Here is a 13,639-nt window from a genome sequence, read left to right as displayed (position 1 = left end):
AAGTTGTCCAACAATTACCTTTGAACTTGGGGGCTCCTCTATTGGGAGCATATAAGTTTACAATGTGGATGTCTTCGTGATAGATTCTTCCTTTAAGTATTATAAAGTGCCCCTCTGGGTCTCTCTTTATGGCCTTTGTTTTGAAATCTACTTTGTCTGATACAAGTATGGCAACCCCGGCCTTTTTCTCATGCCCATTTGCTTGCAATATATTTTTCCATCCCTTTAGTTTCAATCTGTGTAGGTCTTTTGCTCTGAGGTGGGTCTCTTGTAGGCAGCATATGTGCGGGTCATGTTTTCTTATCCATTCAGCAACCCTGTGTCTTTTGATTGGTGCAGTTAGTACATTCACATTGAGTGATATTACTGATAGAAACTTACTCATCTTTTCGCTTTGTACCTGTGTTCTTCTCTCTCTCATTCTTTTCCTTCATCTGCTTAAACCAGTCCCCTTAGCATGTCTTGGAGTGCTGGTTTGGTAGAGATGTATTCTTTCAGTATTGTCTGGGAAACTCCGTATTTCTCCTTGTATTTTAATGGAGAGCCTAGCTGGGTAGAGCAGCCTTGGCTGTAGGCCCTTGCTTTTCATGGCTTGGAATATTTGTTGCCATTCCCTTCTGGCTTGTAGTGTTTCTGTTGAGAAGTCAGCTCCTCGCCGTATCGGGGCCCACTTGTATGTTACTTTCTCCTTCTCCCTTGATGCCTTGAGGATTCTCTCTTTTTCTTTGTCATTGGCATTTTAATGATTATGTGTCTTGGAGTGGACCGCTTTGAGTCCCTCTTGAGAGGGGTCCTCTGTGCTTCCTGGATCCATGAGAGCCTTCTCTCCTCAAATTAGGGAAATTTTCCATCATTACTTTTTCAAAGAGGTTCTCTATCCCTTGCTCCTCTTTGTCTCCTTCTGATATTCCTACTATATGGACATTGTTGCGTTTCAGGTTGACCTGCATTTCCCTCAATGCCTCTTCATTCTTTTTGAGTCTTTTTTTCCATTTCGTGTTCTTTCTGGGAGCTTTTTTCTACCTTTTCCTCCATCGCCCTGATTCGATCCTCGGCTTCATCCGGCCTGCTTTGGATTCCTTCTACTGTGTTCTTCAATTCAGAAATGGTATTCTTCATATCCTCTTGTGTCTTCTTGATAGTTTCTATGTCCTTTTCCAGGCTGATATAGTTTGCTGTAAGATCCTGATAGTTTCTCTGCAGTTTCTCATAGTTAGCTTTGAGCTGGCTGAGCTCATTGAGCTTCCTTAGAACCATTGTTTTGAATTCAGTATCTGATAGTTCCCTTGCCTTTATTTCATTTAGCTCTCTCTGTGGGGAGTCCCCTTTTCCTCTCATTTGGGGGGAACTTCTTTTTCTTCCCAGTTTTGTGAGAGTCTGTTAAGTATTTTTGTCCTTTTCTTTTCTTTCTGGGCCGGCCTCTGATGATGTCAGCTGTTGACCCTATAGGACCTTGGGTTGTTTGTTTCAGCCTTCCAGGAGTCTAATGCCTGTGTCTGACTCCTGCTTGGAGCAGCTCTGTGACCCCTTCGGTCAGGGCTGGGCTATTTTTTGGGATCTCTCTGCACTCTCACGTGGGTTCCTTGAGCGCGCTCCCAGCGCGGCAGGATCCCTGCCTGCCTGGGCTCGCATGTGCATGCCCCAGACCAGGGTGCTTATTTGCGACCTCGCGGACTCATCTGGCCCCCCTGGCTCGCGAGCTCCCGGGCACTGGTCAGTTTAGGGTCTTCTCTTGTGTATTTTCCCCGCTTTTGGCTCTTTGGGTGTATTGCTTGCCCTCGCCAAATGGGGACTACGGAAATGGGAGGAAGTCAGCTCCAGGACTCTCCAGTTAATCCTGTCTGTGGTCTCTTCTCCAGGGAGTCTGGGCAGCTCTACTAATTTTGTGGGACACTCTGCAATCGCCGGCGGGCACTCAATTTACGTCTGCCTTTGCCGCTCTGTGCACTCCCTCGAAGGCTGTATCGGTGCCAATGTGTGGAATGCCTTGCCAGCCCGCGCGGGTCACACCACGCTCGCCAACCCTCGCCGGTCACTCGGCGCAAGTGTGCGCGCCTGCACTGCGTGGTTTTGGGGTGTCTATGTGTGCTTTTCGGTTTTTGGCTCTTTGGGGGTGTGGCCTCTTCCCGAGCAATGGAAGCTATGGCAAGGAGAAGGAGTCGGGACTCCCAGGTTCCTCCTCCCGTTCTTTTCCCAATGCCTCCGTTTCTAATATCTCCTCAGGGGTCTCTGGGCAGTTCTGTGACCCCTTCGGCCAAGGATCCACCACCTGTGTGGCCTGTGTTTCAATCGCAGGCAGTCTGGTTCCTGCACACCCCTCTTCTTCCTCTTTGGGGGCGTGCCTTTCCAGCCCACAAAGGAGACTACGGTACGGGGAGGGAGTCGGGACTCCCCGGTTCTTCCTCCCGCTCTTTCCCTAACGCCTCCATCTCCAGTCTCTCCTCAAGGCTCTCCCAGCCAGTCTGCACTCAGCCCTGCAGCTCACATGCGTACAAGCTTCGTGCGGAGCACACAAAAGGCAGTTTAATTGATTCCCTTACGCCTGAGCGAGAAGCTGCAGAGTGGGAGGTGCGTTATTACCCGGGCTCCACCGGCCCCTGCGTCAGTTCTCTTCACAAAGTTTTCCTCACCAGTCTTTTCCCAGGCACCAGCCCACCCGGTTGCCGCCTCTACCCAGAGATCAAGGAGGGTGGCTGCCACTTAAACTTTTGCATTTGCCCTTTAAATGTCTCTTTGCATCCCCAGCCACCTGTCTCTGTCAGAAGGCGCCCCTAAGCTTTTCGGGGTTGCGTTTTGTCTGTATTTTCTTGGTTTTAGCTGCTGTAGTTTAGTGGTGCCTGTTTATGATTCAGACCCCATTCTTCTCGAGGGAAGCTAACTGGCCGTTTCAATGTCCCTCTGGTGCTAGTGCCCGTGGGCACCCAGCCCACCCTCTCAAGCCTCCACCGCACTTCTCACCTGTTTGGATGTGTGAGAGTCGAATCCACTGTCCGCGGCACCAAGGCTCCTCTCCCACTATCATTCCATTGTTTTCCAGGTGATTACTCCCCTATTTAGTCGCAATTCCAGTTTGGTCTTGGGAGGAGGTCAGTGTGACTCCCATTCACTCCTCCGCCATCTTCCGATATAATTTATTTCATGTTTTTTTCCATTCAGGTCACCTGTGTACATGTTTATCTCCTCTATTAACCTAAGTTCCTTGTGAACAGGAACTACATGACCTAGTGAATATTCTCAGAGCATAGCACAGGACACAAAACAATTGCCACAATGCACAATCACGGAGTATATTAAACTTCCCATATATGAGATCTGTCTGGAAAAAGTCCAGCCATTGTTAATATGAAAAGAACGGTTTGCGTGACATCAATGTAACCTGGCAGCCAAGGAGAGTGGACTGGAATGCACATGCTTGAAGAATGATGACTTCGCTATGCTAGTCAGTGGAAGTGGTAGACGCCATTAAGTGAGCATCTGTACTGTGTGCCCATAGCATTCGATATGACTGAGCAAGTAGAGCAATGAACCTGCATCAAATTTTGCATTAAACATGAACATTCCTCCACGGAAATTATTTGGATGATTCAGAAGACTGAAGCTATGGGCAACTGGTGATTGGCAACTTCGCCACAACAACATGCCCACTCATGCATCATGTCTCGTGCAGTTTTTTTGTGAAATATGAAATCACCCAGGTGACTCAGCCTTCCTACAGCCCAGATTTGGAACTCTGAAATTTCTGGCTTTTCCCAAAACTAAAACCAGCTTTGAAAGGGAAGCGATTTCAGATGGTGGATGAGATTCAGGAAAATAAAAAAGGCTGTTGATGGCAATCGGGAGAACTATGTGAAGTCCCAAGGTGCCTACGTTGAAGGGGACAGAGATGTCACTGTCTTCTGTACAATGTTTTTTTGTATTTTATGCCTTCTTCAATAAATGTCTCTATTTTTCATTAAAAAAAGAAAAAAAAAGAAAATGGGCAAAGGATATAAACAGACACTTCTCCAAGGAGGACATATATATCAAAGGATGCCCAGCATCACTAGCCATCAGAGAAATCTAAATTAAAATCACAATGAGATACCACTTCACACTTGTCAGAATGGCCATCATAAACAAATCAACGAACAACAAGTGCTGGTGAGGCTGTGGAGAAGAGGGAACCCTGGTACACTGTTGGTGGGAATGCAGACTGGTGCAACCAATGTGGAAAACAGTGTGGAATTCCCTCAAAAAACTAAAAATGGAACTGATTTTTGACCTGGCAATTCCATTGCTAGGATTATACTCTAAGAATCCTGAAACACCAATTCAAAAGAACCTATGCTCACCAATGTTCACAGCAGCACAATTTACAATAGCCAAGTGCTGGAAACAACCTAAGTGCCCATCAGAAAATGAGCATGGATGGAACTGGAGAGCATTGTGGTAAGGAAAAAAACCAGGTGGTGAAAGACAGATACCACATGATCTCACCAAAAGTGGAACCTAATCAACAAAACAAACAAGCAAGCAAAATATAACCAGAGACATTGAAATAAAGAAAGAACTGACACTAATCAGAGGGGAGTGGATAAGGGGATAATGGAGGAAAGAAGGGAAAGGGTCACCAAGGAAAAATGCATAAAGGATCCACGGACAAAGCCAAAGGGGGGTACAAGTGATAGTGGGAGGTGGAGTGGGTGTGGCGGGGGTGAGTGGTGGAGGGAAAATGGAAGCTGTACTTGAACAACAATTAAAAAATAAGAAGTAGAATGTATTGTAATGAAAAAAGAAAAAAAAAACTACATGACCTTCAAAAGTCATACATACCTCCTGTATGTAATTATTTTTCTCCAAAATAGAAAGAGTAACAGCTGCACATTCCAGTGTAGACAGGCACCTATTTGTTGGTTGCATCCGAATTACATACTGACTAGAAATGCTAGTTTTTAACTGCACCTGAAACCAAAAAAAAAAAAAAAAAAAACAGAAATGAATGTAATTTTTGTATTAAATTAAAAAATATAAAGTCTGTATTTTAAATACTAATTACTTCAAATTCCTTCCAAAATTGGCAGTTTAGAAATATTAAATGTACCAATATTTCTACACATAATATCCTTAAGTTATTGTCAAGCAGTAGAAGAGGATATTTTCACATATATCTGACAAAGAAAATATATTCAGAATGAATACAAATTCCTAAAAATAAAAGTGGATTGACTAATAACCCCCTGTTATTGGGTGAAAGAGTAAATAGACCTCACAATGAAAATATAAGAATGGCAAATATGTATGTGTAAAAGGGCTCAACATGATTTAATGTAAATTAAAATCACAGTAATGTAACATTTCAAAGTCACCAGAACAGTTAAAATCAAAATTACTAAGAGCACCAAATGGGGAGGATATGGAGCAAATGAAACTGTCATACATTGTAGTAGGAGTGAAAATGGTTTAATCACTTTGGAGAATTTATTTTATGGTTTATCCTCCCATTATTTCTTAATATAAACTGACAGGTGTCTGTATGGGTATGGGTGTATATAAACATAGAGACATACACACATGTTTGTGTGCATATACACATTCTCCCTTTTGAGATAAAAAATAGTATACTATATTTTTTATCCATAAAGATAGCATTTTAGCTAAGACAATAACTGAGTTGGTTGTGAGAAAGACAACACAAATTTGAGTGTCAACAATTTGGCTTTTAGTTTCTTATTTTAATTAAATGAAATTCAAGTAATCTTATACTTACAAAGCCATAGTCCTAGTCCACACTCTGATAAGAATCACATTTAAACATGTGTGGATAGATGAGAATTTCAGTTTTTAGTCATAAACTATATAAGCATGGGGATTGAAAGTAGTGGCATCGAAGTATTAACACATGGCACCTTCTTAAAATCAGGTGTTTTCTCTTATTTTCTAGTATCTCTAGAGTCCTGAGTCTCTCATTCCTTTACAGTACACCATTAAAATTCTATCACCCATGGCATCTTGTCCCTCAGTCCTTTCCCTCCTTTGTTTCTCATTCAGTCCCCCAAGGATAATATGGGTCTTCTAATAAAAGTGTTTTTTTGTTCAAATAATTCTCTTCTACAACTTGAAAAGAATAGAAGAGGAGTAAAGAAGAAGGTGAGAGAGGGAGAGAGAAAGAAGGGGAGGGAAAGTGGAAGGGGGAAAGTATAGTGGCTATCATAAAAGATTCACAAGAGAATGTATTTGGTTTTAGAATACATCCTTTAAAGCATACTTGACTAATAATGTTTTAGATATGATCATATTAAAATTATTCTGCATTTCTATCAATAGACAAGATGAAAAATAGATACAGGAAGGAAAAGAGATGGAGAAAAATGATTGAGAAACATGTAAAAATGATAAAAGAAAGCCTATGATTAAATAATTGTAAGAATAATTCATAATGTTAATTATGTAATTACTAATGGCTTAATACTTCATCAGGTCAACTTGTACAGACAACTACTTTTCAACACTCAACTTCAAGTCATCACCTGAGGAATTTATAATAGATATCCGATTACAACAAAACCTTTAGAAAACATGCAAAGTTCACATTAAATTTTGTTTATTGGAATAAGTTTGATGTCTAAATTTCTTATTTCAGGGAGGTATATAAAAACTCAGAATTTGAAATTTAGCATACATTTCACTTCTGAATATCCTACACAAATCATCTAAGAAATATCTAGTAACTGGATATATCAAAAGAGTATATAACTAAGATCTGTCATGTTATTAATATGCATGTTATTAGAATATGCTAATATGATCTTCTCACAGCTGCTTCTTCTCTGCTTAATGTGCTAGTTTACCGTCATCAGATATTTGATTCAATGAGTAAATGAGCAAGTGCAAAAAACAAATGCTGTTGATCCATCTTTTTGAGAATTCACAGGCATCATAACAAATAATTTGTTAGCAATTACCTTATCTTCTTGAATAAAACTTCAAGAAAATCCAAGTCAAAATTATTCAAAGAAAAAATTAACATATAGTTAATAAAACTCTATCTTACTATATAGGAAAAAGATTTATTGAAAGACCAGGATTACTATAACAAACCTGACAATAATTAACCAATTTCAATCAAGTCATTTAGTTTCTCAGCTCCTCCCCTCCTGCAAAAATCAGACACCTTGCCTCCACTGTAGTTGCAGCCAGTCCTTGCAGCAGATCAGCTGAGGGTCAATCCCTCTTAGTAACATGGCAACAGCAATCAAGGCTCTACTACAACAGTGAGGTGCAAGGTGCACAAGTGAGGTGCACCCATCTCCCATCTACTTTGCTGCCATCTTCTTCTATAATTAGTAATTTTAAAAGTCATAAAGCTAATTAAACCTAAAAGTGAAAAAAGAAGTTAAAAAATGTTGAGAGACCTCAATAGTAGTCTCTACTGTGCCACTAGGTGAGTAATCCTTCCTATCCATATGTCTCTCTCTCTCTCTCTCTTTTTTTTTTTTTTTTTTTTTTTTTTTTTGGTGAGAAGGAAAAGGAACTATTTATTCAAAAGTTATACAGGTTTGAATAATGGCTAAATGTCACCCTTAAACCTCAAAATCCCTTCAAAACAATCACCAGCACACACACCATCCTGCCTTCCCCTCTTCCCCCGTTGCCCAGTTAGACCAGTCAGGCCAGTCAGGGGTACCGTCCTTCAAAGAAAAAGAACAGAAATTCGGGGCTTGGCTAGGCAGGCCTCTCGCAGGTCTCAGCACCATCTACCACATAGCCACGATCTCCAGCTCTTAATCCATAACCATGTGGCACCTTCTAATGGCCCACTAGCAAGAGCCCTTTCTCCCCTCTTTCTTCCCGCGTCGTCTTCACACTGTTCCCCAGAGTTGTTCCTTTCTCTCTCCTGCAGGCCTCTGTCTCTTCTTTCTCTGTTACATTCTGTATTTTTTTTTGCATTTTTTAAATTTATTTTTTCAAATACATTTGTCTCTGCCTTCCCCCCACCACTTTCCCTTGCCCCCTCCCTCCTTCCCTCCCTCAGCTCTTCCCCTTTGGTTTTGTCCATGTGTCATGTATGTCTTTTTTTAACTTAAGGTTATGTGTGTATGTACCCCATTTTTATAATATTGGGTTTTCTGCCACTTTCTTACTGATTTATATTTTAGAAAATTACATTATCACATAATTTATATTGCAAATATCTTCTCAAATTGCATTTTCACTCTCCTAATGTTTTTTGATAACCAGAAGGAAGTCCTTACTTTTAATAAAGTATAACTTATCAACCTTTTACTTTAGGGCAACTCTTTTCATATTGTGTTTAAAAAATATTAAACACCAAAGTCACATAAAAGGACGGGTGATAATGGTGCCTGGCAGATGCACAGGATTTAGCATGTGCCTGTCCCCACCAGCCAAACTGGACAATCTCATGGCCTATAGGGTACTGAGTAGAATACACAGAAGGATCTTTCCTCCACAATGAGGAATAAGTGGCCCTAGACTGAGCACTTGAAAAATATTTATATATTTGTACTTGCTTATTTATTCTTACATATCTGCCACCATCATGACAATATGCCAGGGGAAATGAGAAGTGGAATAGAGCAAAATCACATTAGTGACCTAATCAAGGGCCAGTCCCAATTATAACAGTGAGGTCAGCCACGACAAACAGAGCAGCCTATGGGACACCCCGCTAATCCTGTAAGCAATGAACTTATTGTTATATGTTACTAACATTTTTAAAATTTATTTATTTTTTCAAATACATTTGTCTCCTCCTACCCTCTGCAACTTTCCACTACCCCCCTCTCCCCTCCATCAATACTTCCCCACTTTGGCTTTGTCCATGAATCCTTGCTATATGTTCCTTGACCTGCTCCTAACCTTCCTTTTCCCCACCCACCACTCCCTCCTTCCCTCTTGTCTCTGATAGTTTCTTTTCTCTTTTTTGTTTTTCAGTGATGCTGGTCTTATTTTCCATCTATCTTTGTTTTGTTGGTTAGGTTCCGCTTATAGGTGAAATCATATGGTATTTGTCTTTCGCTCCCTGGCTTATTTCACTTAGCATAATGCTCTCTAGTTCCATCCATGCTATTGCGAAGGGTAGTAGTCCCTTTTTCCTTTCTGCTGCATAGTATTCCATTGTGTAAATGTACCATAATTTTTTTTTTTTAGCATGTACAAGTCTGTTGGTTTATTCAGCAGCAAAGCTGGGGAAAGACTTCCTTTAGGAGTGAAGAAAAATGCATTTATGAGGAAGGCATTTTAATACACATAAATGCATACACACACCCACTCATGCACACATACACACAGAAAAAGGAACATACTATGGTTACATAAACAACATATTTTAATTTTTTGGACCTATCTTTCCCATTCCCCCCTTAAAAAAAAAGCATAACATTTTTAAAAAGTTTCACAGAAAACAGCTACATAGGAACAGTTTCTGATACATTCAGTTACACTAACAGTATAATACCTTTCAGTTCAGTAATTTTCCACTAACAAATATTTTTCCTACCTACCACAATCCCCTCCTTGTTCTTCCCTTAAGACAACTAAGGCTCAGCAGAAACACTCATTAGGGTATAAACATTCTTCTTCTTAAAGTTGCTACACATTTTAAAATTTGTGATTCCATTAATGCTCCAATTTTTGATGCCACATTGTACACAGCACTTAGTTACGGAAAAGAGGAAAAAGTAAAGCTAAGGGGGTATATAATATATCTTTAACAATCTATTTTCTGAATCCTTTAGATGCCCAGTTAACCAGGATCATACACAGGTTTTATTCTTTAATGTAGGTGTGTAAAAAGATCTAACGGTCTCATGCATTTTATGTTGACTTCTACATTTTGACTCAACTAAATAAACACTGCAAGACTCATTTACAAGTGTACATACACTGGTTGAGGTATATCTAAAGCTAATCTATGTAGAAAATCAGTGATACTAAAATACTCCAAATTCAGACTGTATTAGGCTGAGGTTTTCTGTAGTAAGGTTCTTTAAACATATAAGCAATCTTGGAAAGTTTGCAATAGATGGGGAAAGTACATGAAGTAACATACAGACTGAAACACTTTAATCCATTAGCAGTTAGTATTAAAAATATAAATGCTCTCTTAATAATCCTTTCCCTTTGGTCTTTTGGAATGTGTTTTATTTCTTCTTGATTAAAGTCTGGGTGCTAAGGTGCAGGAAATATACTCCTATAGAAAAGGGGTCCGTTTAATCCCCAGGTACAATCTTATAGGTCCATTTAGCTAGAGAGAGCCTGATGGGAACTTGTAAAATGTTTATGCTGAAACTGCAGGTACTGTAATAGGTCTGGAGTAATGTAGGCTAAGTTTGAAACTGCACTTTCTCCCCGCAAAATAGGAACCCTAAAAATGCCACATGTAGACTAGTTCTCATTTTATCCACAGGGTCTATCAAAGGGAAAGCTCATGATGCACATTCTCTGCAGCTGAGTTATGGGCCTCTTGGATACACTTCCAGTACTTATACTCAGCTTGTCAGGACTGGGCAGTTTGGTTGAGGAGGCATTCCTTTCTCAACCCTGGGTTGATTCGTTTCTCAGCTTTGTACTGCTTTCTCAGTTAGCAACATGAGAGATGCAGTTAAGAGTTTGTTAACTGCCTTTTGGAAGTCAGTGTAAGAGTAAGTGGTGTTGATGGGTTCAGAGCGGGTTGTTTCCTTAACTGTTTCAGTTAACTGGCCACAGCAGCAACCAGAAACACATGAATTAGGGATCTGTTTTAGGTATTCAGTTATGGGAGTGACTCTACTCAAGGTTCGGCCTAACTCTTTGGTGGCAAACTGCAGTGCTCCATTCAGAGTGGCATGATCTCTAGAAAGCCAGCTGGGACTTGTCAGGGGCTTTTGAAAAGGTGGGACCCCACAAGAAGCCAGAGGTAGCCATTCAGGAATTGGTTCCAGTTTGGGTACACAGTGGGAACAGTGGGAGATTCTTAGGCCTCTCTCACGAAGTATATGGACCAGTGTGCTTGGATCTAAGAGTTTAGCATGATATAACCAGGAATTAGGATTTAAAGGTTTCCAAGTTGTTGAATATTTTAAAAGGCACTAAACCTGCCAGGCAAGACTCTCAAGAGGTGTTAGGTTGGGCACAACAGGGTCCTCTTCTTCAGAGAAATCCCACTCTTCCCCAGAACTCTCATTTAGGTAGTTAGCGTTTTCTTCTTCCTCACTTTCTGATTCTGATAAAGGGTCAGGAGAGGGATTCCTGGGACCCATTAGGATACAACAGGAGAAGGAACCAGAAAAAGGTAACAATTTAAGCCAGCAAAACACTGACTAACACAGGCAAACAGAAACAAAAGATGAAAAATCCTCTCAACAAGATTAACTTGCCTGTTTCTGAGTCCGTTACACAGAGTATGCCTTGGGCTTGCACCACTGTGCAGTTCTTCAGATCCTGTTGTATGTTCTTCACTTACAAAGAAGACATCTCAGTTCTCAGGACCAGTTCAGTTTGTAAAAGTGTTAGTCACTTACCAGTGGCACAGGTCAGAGTCTCTCCTTTAAATCCTGACTACCCGATAAGACAAAGGGTCCTCATCTAGGCAAGCTGATTTTCTTAGCATGGTCTCAACTGGTCGTGACACTGTGAAGAGACACTTGTGTCCTCTGTATTGTTGCCAGGTTATTACATCTACTTGGTAGAGAAAAGAAACTCAGTGGTTGCCCTTCAGAGTCTACTGGTGCAGCAAATTATGTGCAGAACGATGGTGGGATGAGTTGTGGAGAACATCAGGTGCACATGGATCCAATGTTTTCCACAGGTGGTTCAAATGCCGTTGGAAATTTGGTGGCTTAGCTGTTGGACTATCTGGAAAGGTACCATTAACCCATGGAGGGTCTTTTTTCTTACTTGCCGCACACCTAGCTGGATGACCAGGCTAGGCCCAACGCCACTCTGTCCCGAAAATCTCACCGCCACTCCGCTCGCCCTCTCAGCCTGGCCCACTTCTGGGCAAGCCTACAACCCCCTCATTTTAGAAATGCCTATACCATAATTTTTTGATCCAATAATCCACTGAAGGGCATTTGGTTGCTTCCAACATTTGACTATTGTTAATTGTGCTGCTATGAACATTGGGATGCATAGGTTATTTTGAATTGGCGTTTTGCGATTCTTAGGGTAGAGTCCCAGCAGGGGAATCACTGGATCAAAAGGCAGTTCCATTTTCAATTTTTTGAGAAAATTTCACACTGCTTTCGACAATGGCTGCACAAGTCTGCATTCCCACCAACAGTGTCCTAGGATTCCTTTTTGCCACAGCCTTGCCAGCACCTGTTGTTTGTTGATCTATTTATGATGGCCATGCTGACTGGTATGAGGTGGTATCTTATTGTGGTTTTGATATATATTTCTCTGATGGATACTGATGACGATTATCCTTTCAAATGTCTCTGGACCCTCTGTATCTCTTCCTTGGAAAAATATCTGCCCAGGTCCTTTGCCCATTTTTTGACTGGATCATTTGTCTTCTTGGAGTGGAGTCGTGTGAGTTCTTTATATATTTTGGAGATAATAACTCTATCTGATGTATCATTAGCAAATATATTTTCCCATGTGCTTGGCTCCCTTTTCATTTTGCTGATGTTTTCCTTAGCCATGCAGAAGCTTCTTATTGGATGAGGTCCCACTTGTTTATTCTTTCCTTTATGTCCCTTGCTTTAGGAGACATATCAGTGAAAAAATTACTGCGCGGGATATCTGAGAGTTTCCTGTCAATGTCTCCTCTAGGACTTTTAAGGCATTGTGACTTAAATGTAAGTCTTTTATCCATCTTGAGTTTATTTTTGTGTATGGTGTCAGCTGATGATCCGATTTCAATTTTTTGCATGTAGCTCCTCAGCTCTTCCAACAGCATTTGTTGAAGAGGCTATTTTTACTCCACTTTGTGCTTCTGCCCCCTTTGTCAAATATTAGTTGCCCATACAGACCTGGGCTTATTTCTGGGCTTTCTATTCTGTTCCACTGGTCTATGGGTCTGTTCTTGTGCCAGTACCAGATTGTTTGAGTACAGTGGCTTTGTAGTAGAGTTTGATGTCCAGTATTGTGATCCCTCCTATTTTTTCTTTCTCAAAATTGCTGAGGTTATTCGGGGTCATTTATGGTTCCATATAAATTTTTGAAATGTCTGTTCTATTTCTGTGAAATACATCATTGGTATCTTAATAGGGTTTGTGTTGAATCTATAAATTGCTTTGGGTAGTATGGACATTTAGATGATATTAATTCTTCCAATCCATGAACAGAGTATATATTTCCATTTATTTGTGTGTTCCTTAATTTCTTTCTTCATTGTTATATAGTTTTCTGCATACACATCTTTTACCTCCTTGGTTAAATTTATTCTTAGGTACTTTATTTTTCTTCTTGCTATATCGAATGGTATTTTTTCCCCTGATTTCTTCTTCTTCTATTTCATTGCTGGTATACAAAAATGCCCATGATTTCTGAATAGTGACTTTGAATCCTTCTTTTTTGCCAAATTTACTTATTAGGTCAAATAGTTTTTTGGTGGAGATAAAGGGTTTTCTATGTACACTATCATGTCATCTTCAAACAATGATAGTTTTACTTCCTCCTTTCCTATATGGATGCCTTTTATTTCTTTTTCTTG

At 40.5% G+C, this 13,639-nt stretch overlaps 1 protein-coding gene and 1 pseudogene across 1 annotated transcript in view; both read right to left on the bottom strand.

Annotated features, from left to right (window-relative positions):
• Window positions 1–4,812: 4,812 nt before the first annotated feature.
• Window positions 4,813–13,639, bottom strand: part of LOC129076788 (tRNA-uridine aminocarboxypropyltransferase 2-like) — a gene marked incomplete at its 3' end in the record, with an annotated part of 105,806 nt that continues 96,979 nt past the window's right edge. Inside the window, exon 5 of the mRNA XM_054580940.1 lies at window positions 4,813–4,941. Within this exon, the coding sequence (XP_054436915.1) occupies window positions 4,813–4,941 (129 nt within the window). The remainder of the gene's footprint in view (window positions 4,942–13,639) is intronic.
• Window positions 10,560–11,240, bottom strand: LOC129076765 (DDB1- and CUL4-associated factor 16-like; annotated as a pseudogene).

The sequence above is a fragment of the Pteronotus mesoamericanus genome, unplaced genomic scaffold (assembly GCF_021234165.1).
Source record: "Pteronotus mesoamericanus isolate MK-2021 breed Mesoamerican mustached bat unplaced genomic scaffold, CSHL_Meso_final contig_64, whole genome shotgun sequence".
Taxonomy (NCBI): Eukaryota; Metazoa; Chordata; class Mammalia; order Chiroptera; family Mormoopidae; genus Pteronotus; species Pteronotus mesoamericanus.
The sequence above is the reverse complement of the archived record's forward strand: the minus strand, read 5'-3'. Positions and strand labels throughout refer to the sequence as shown.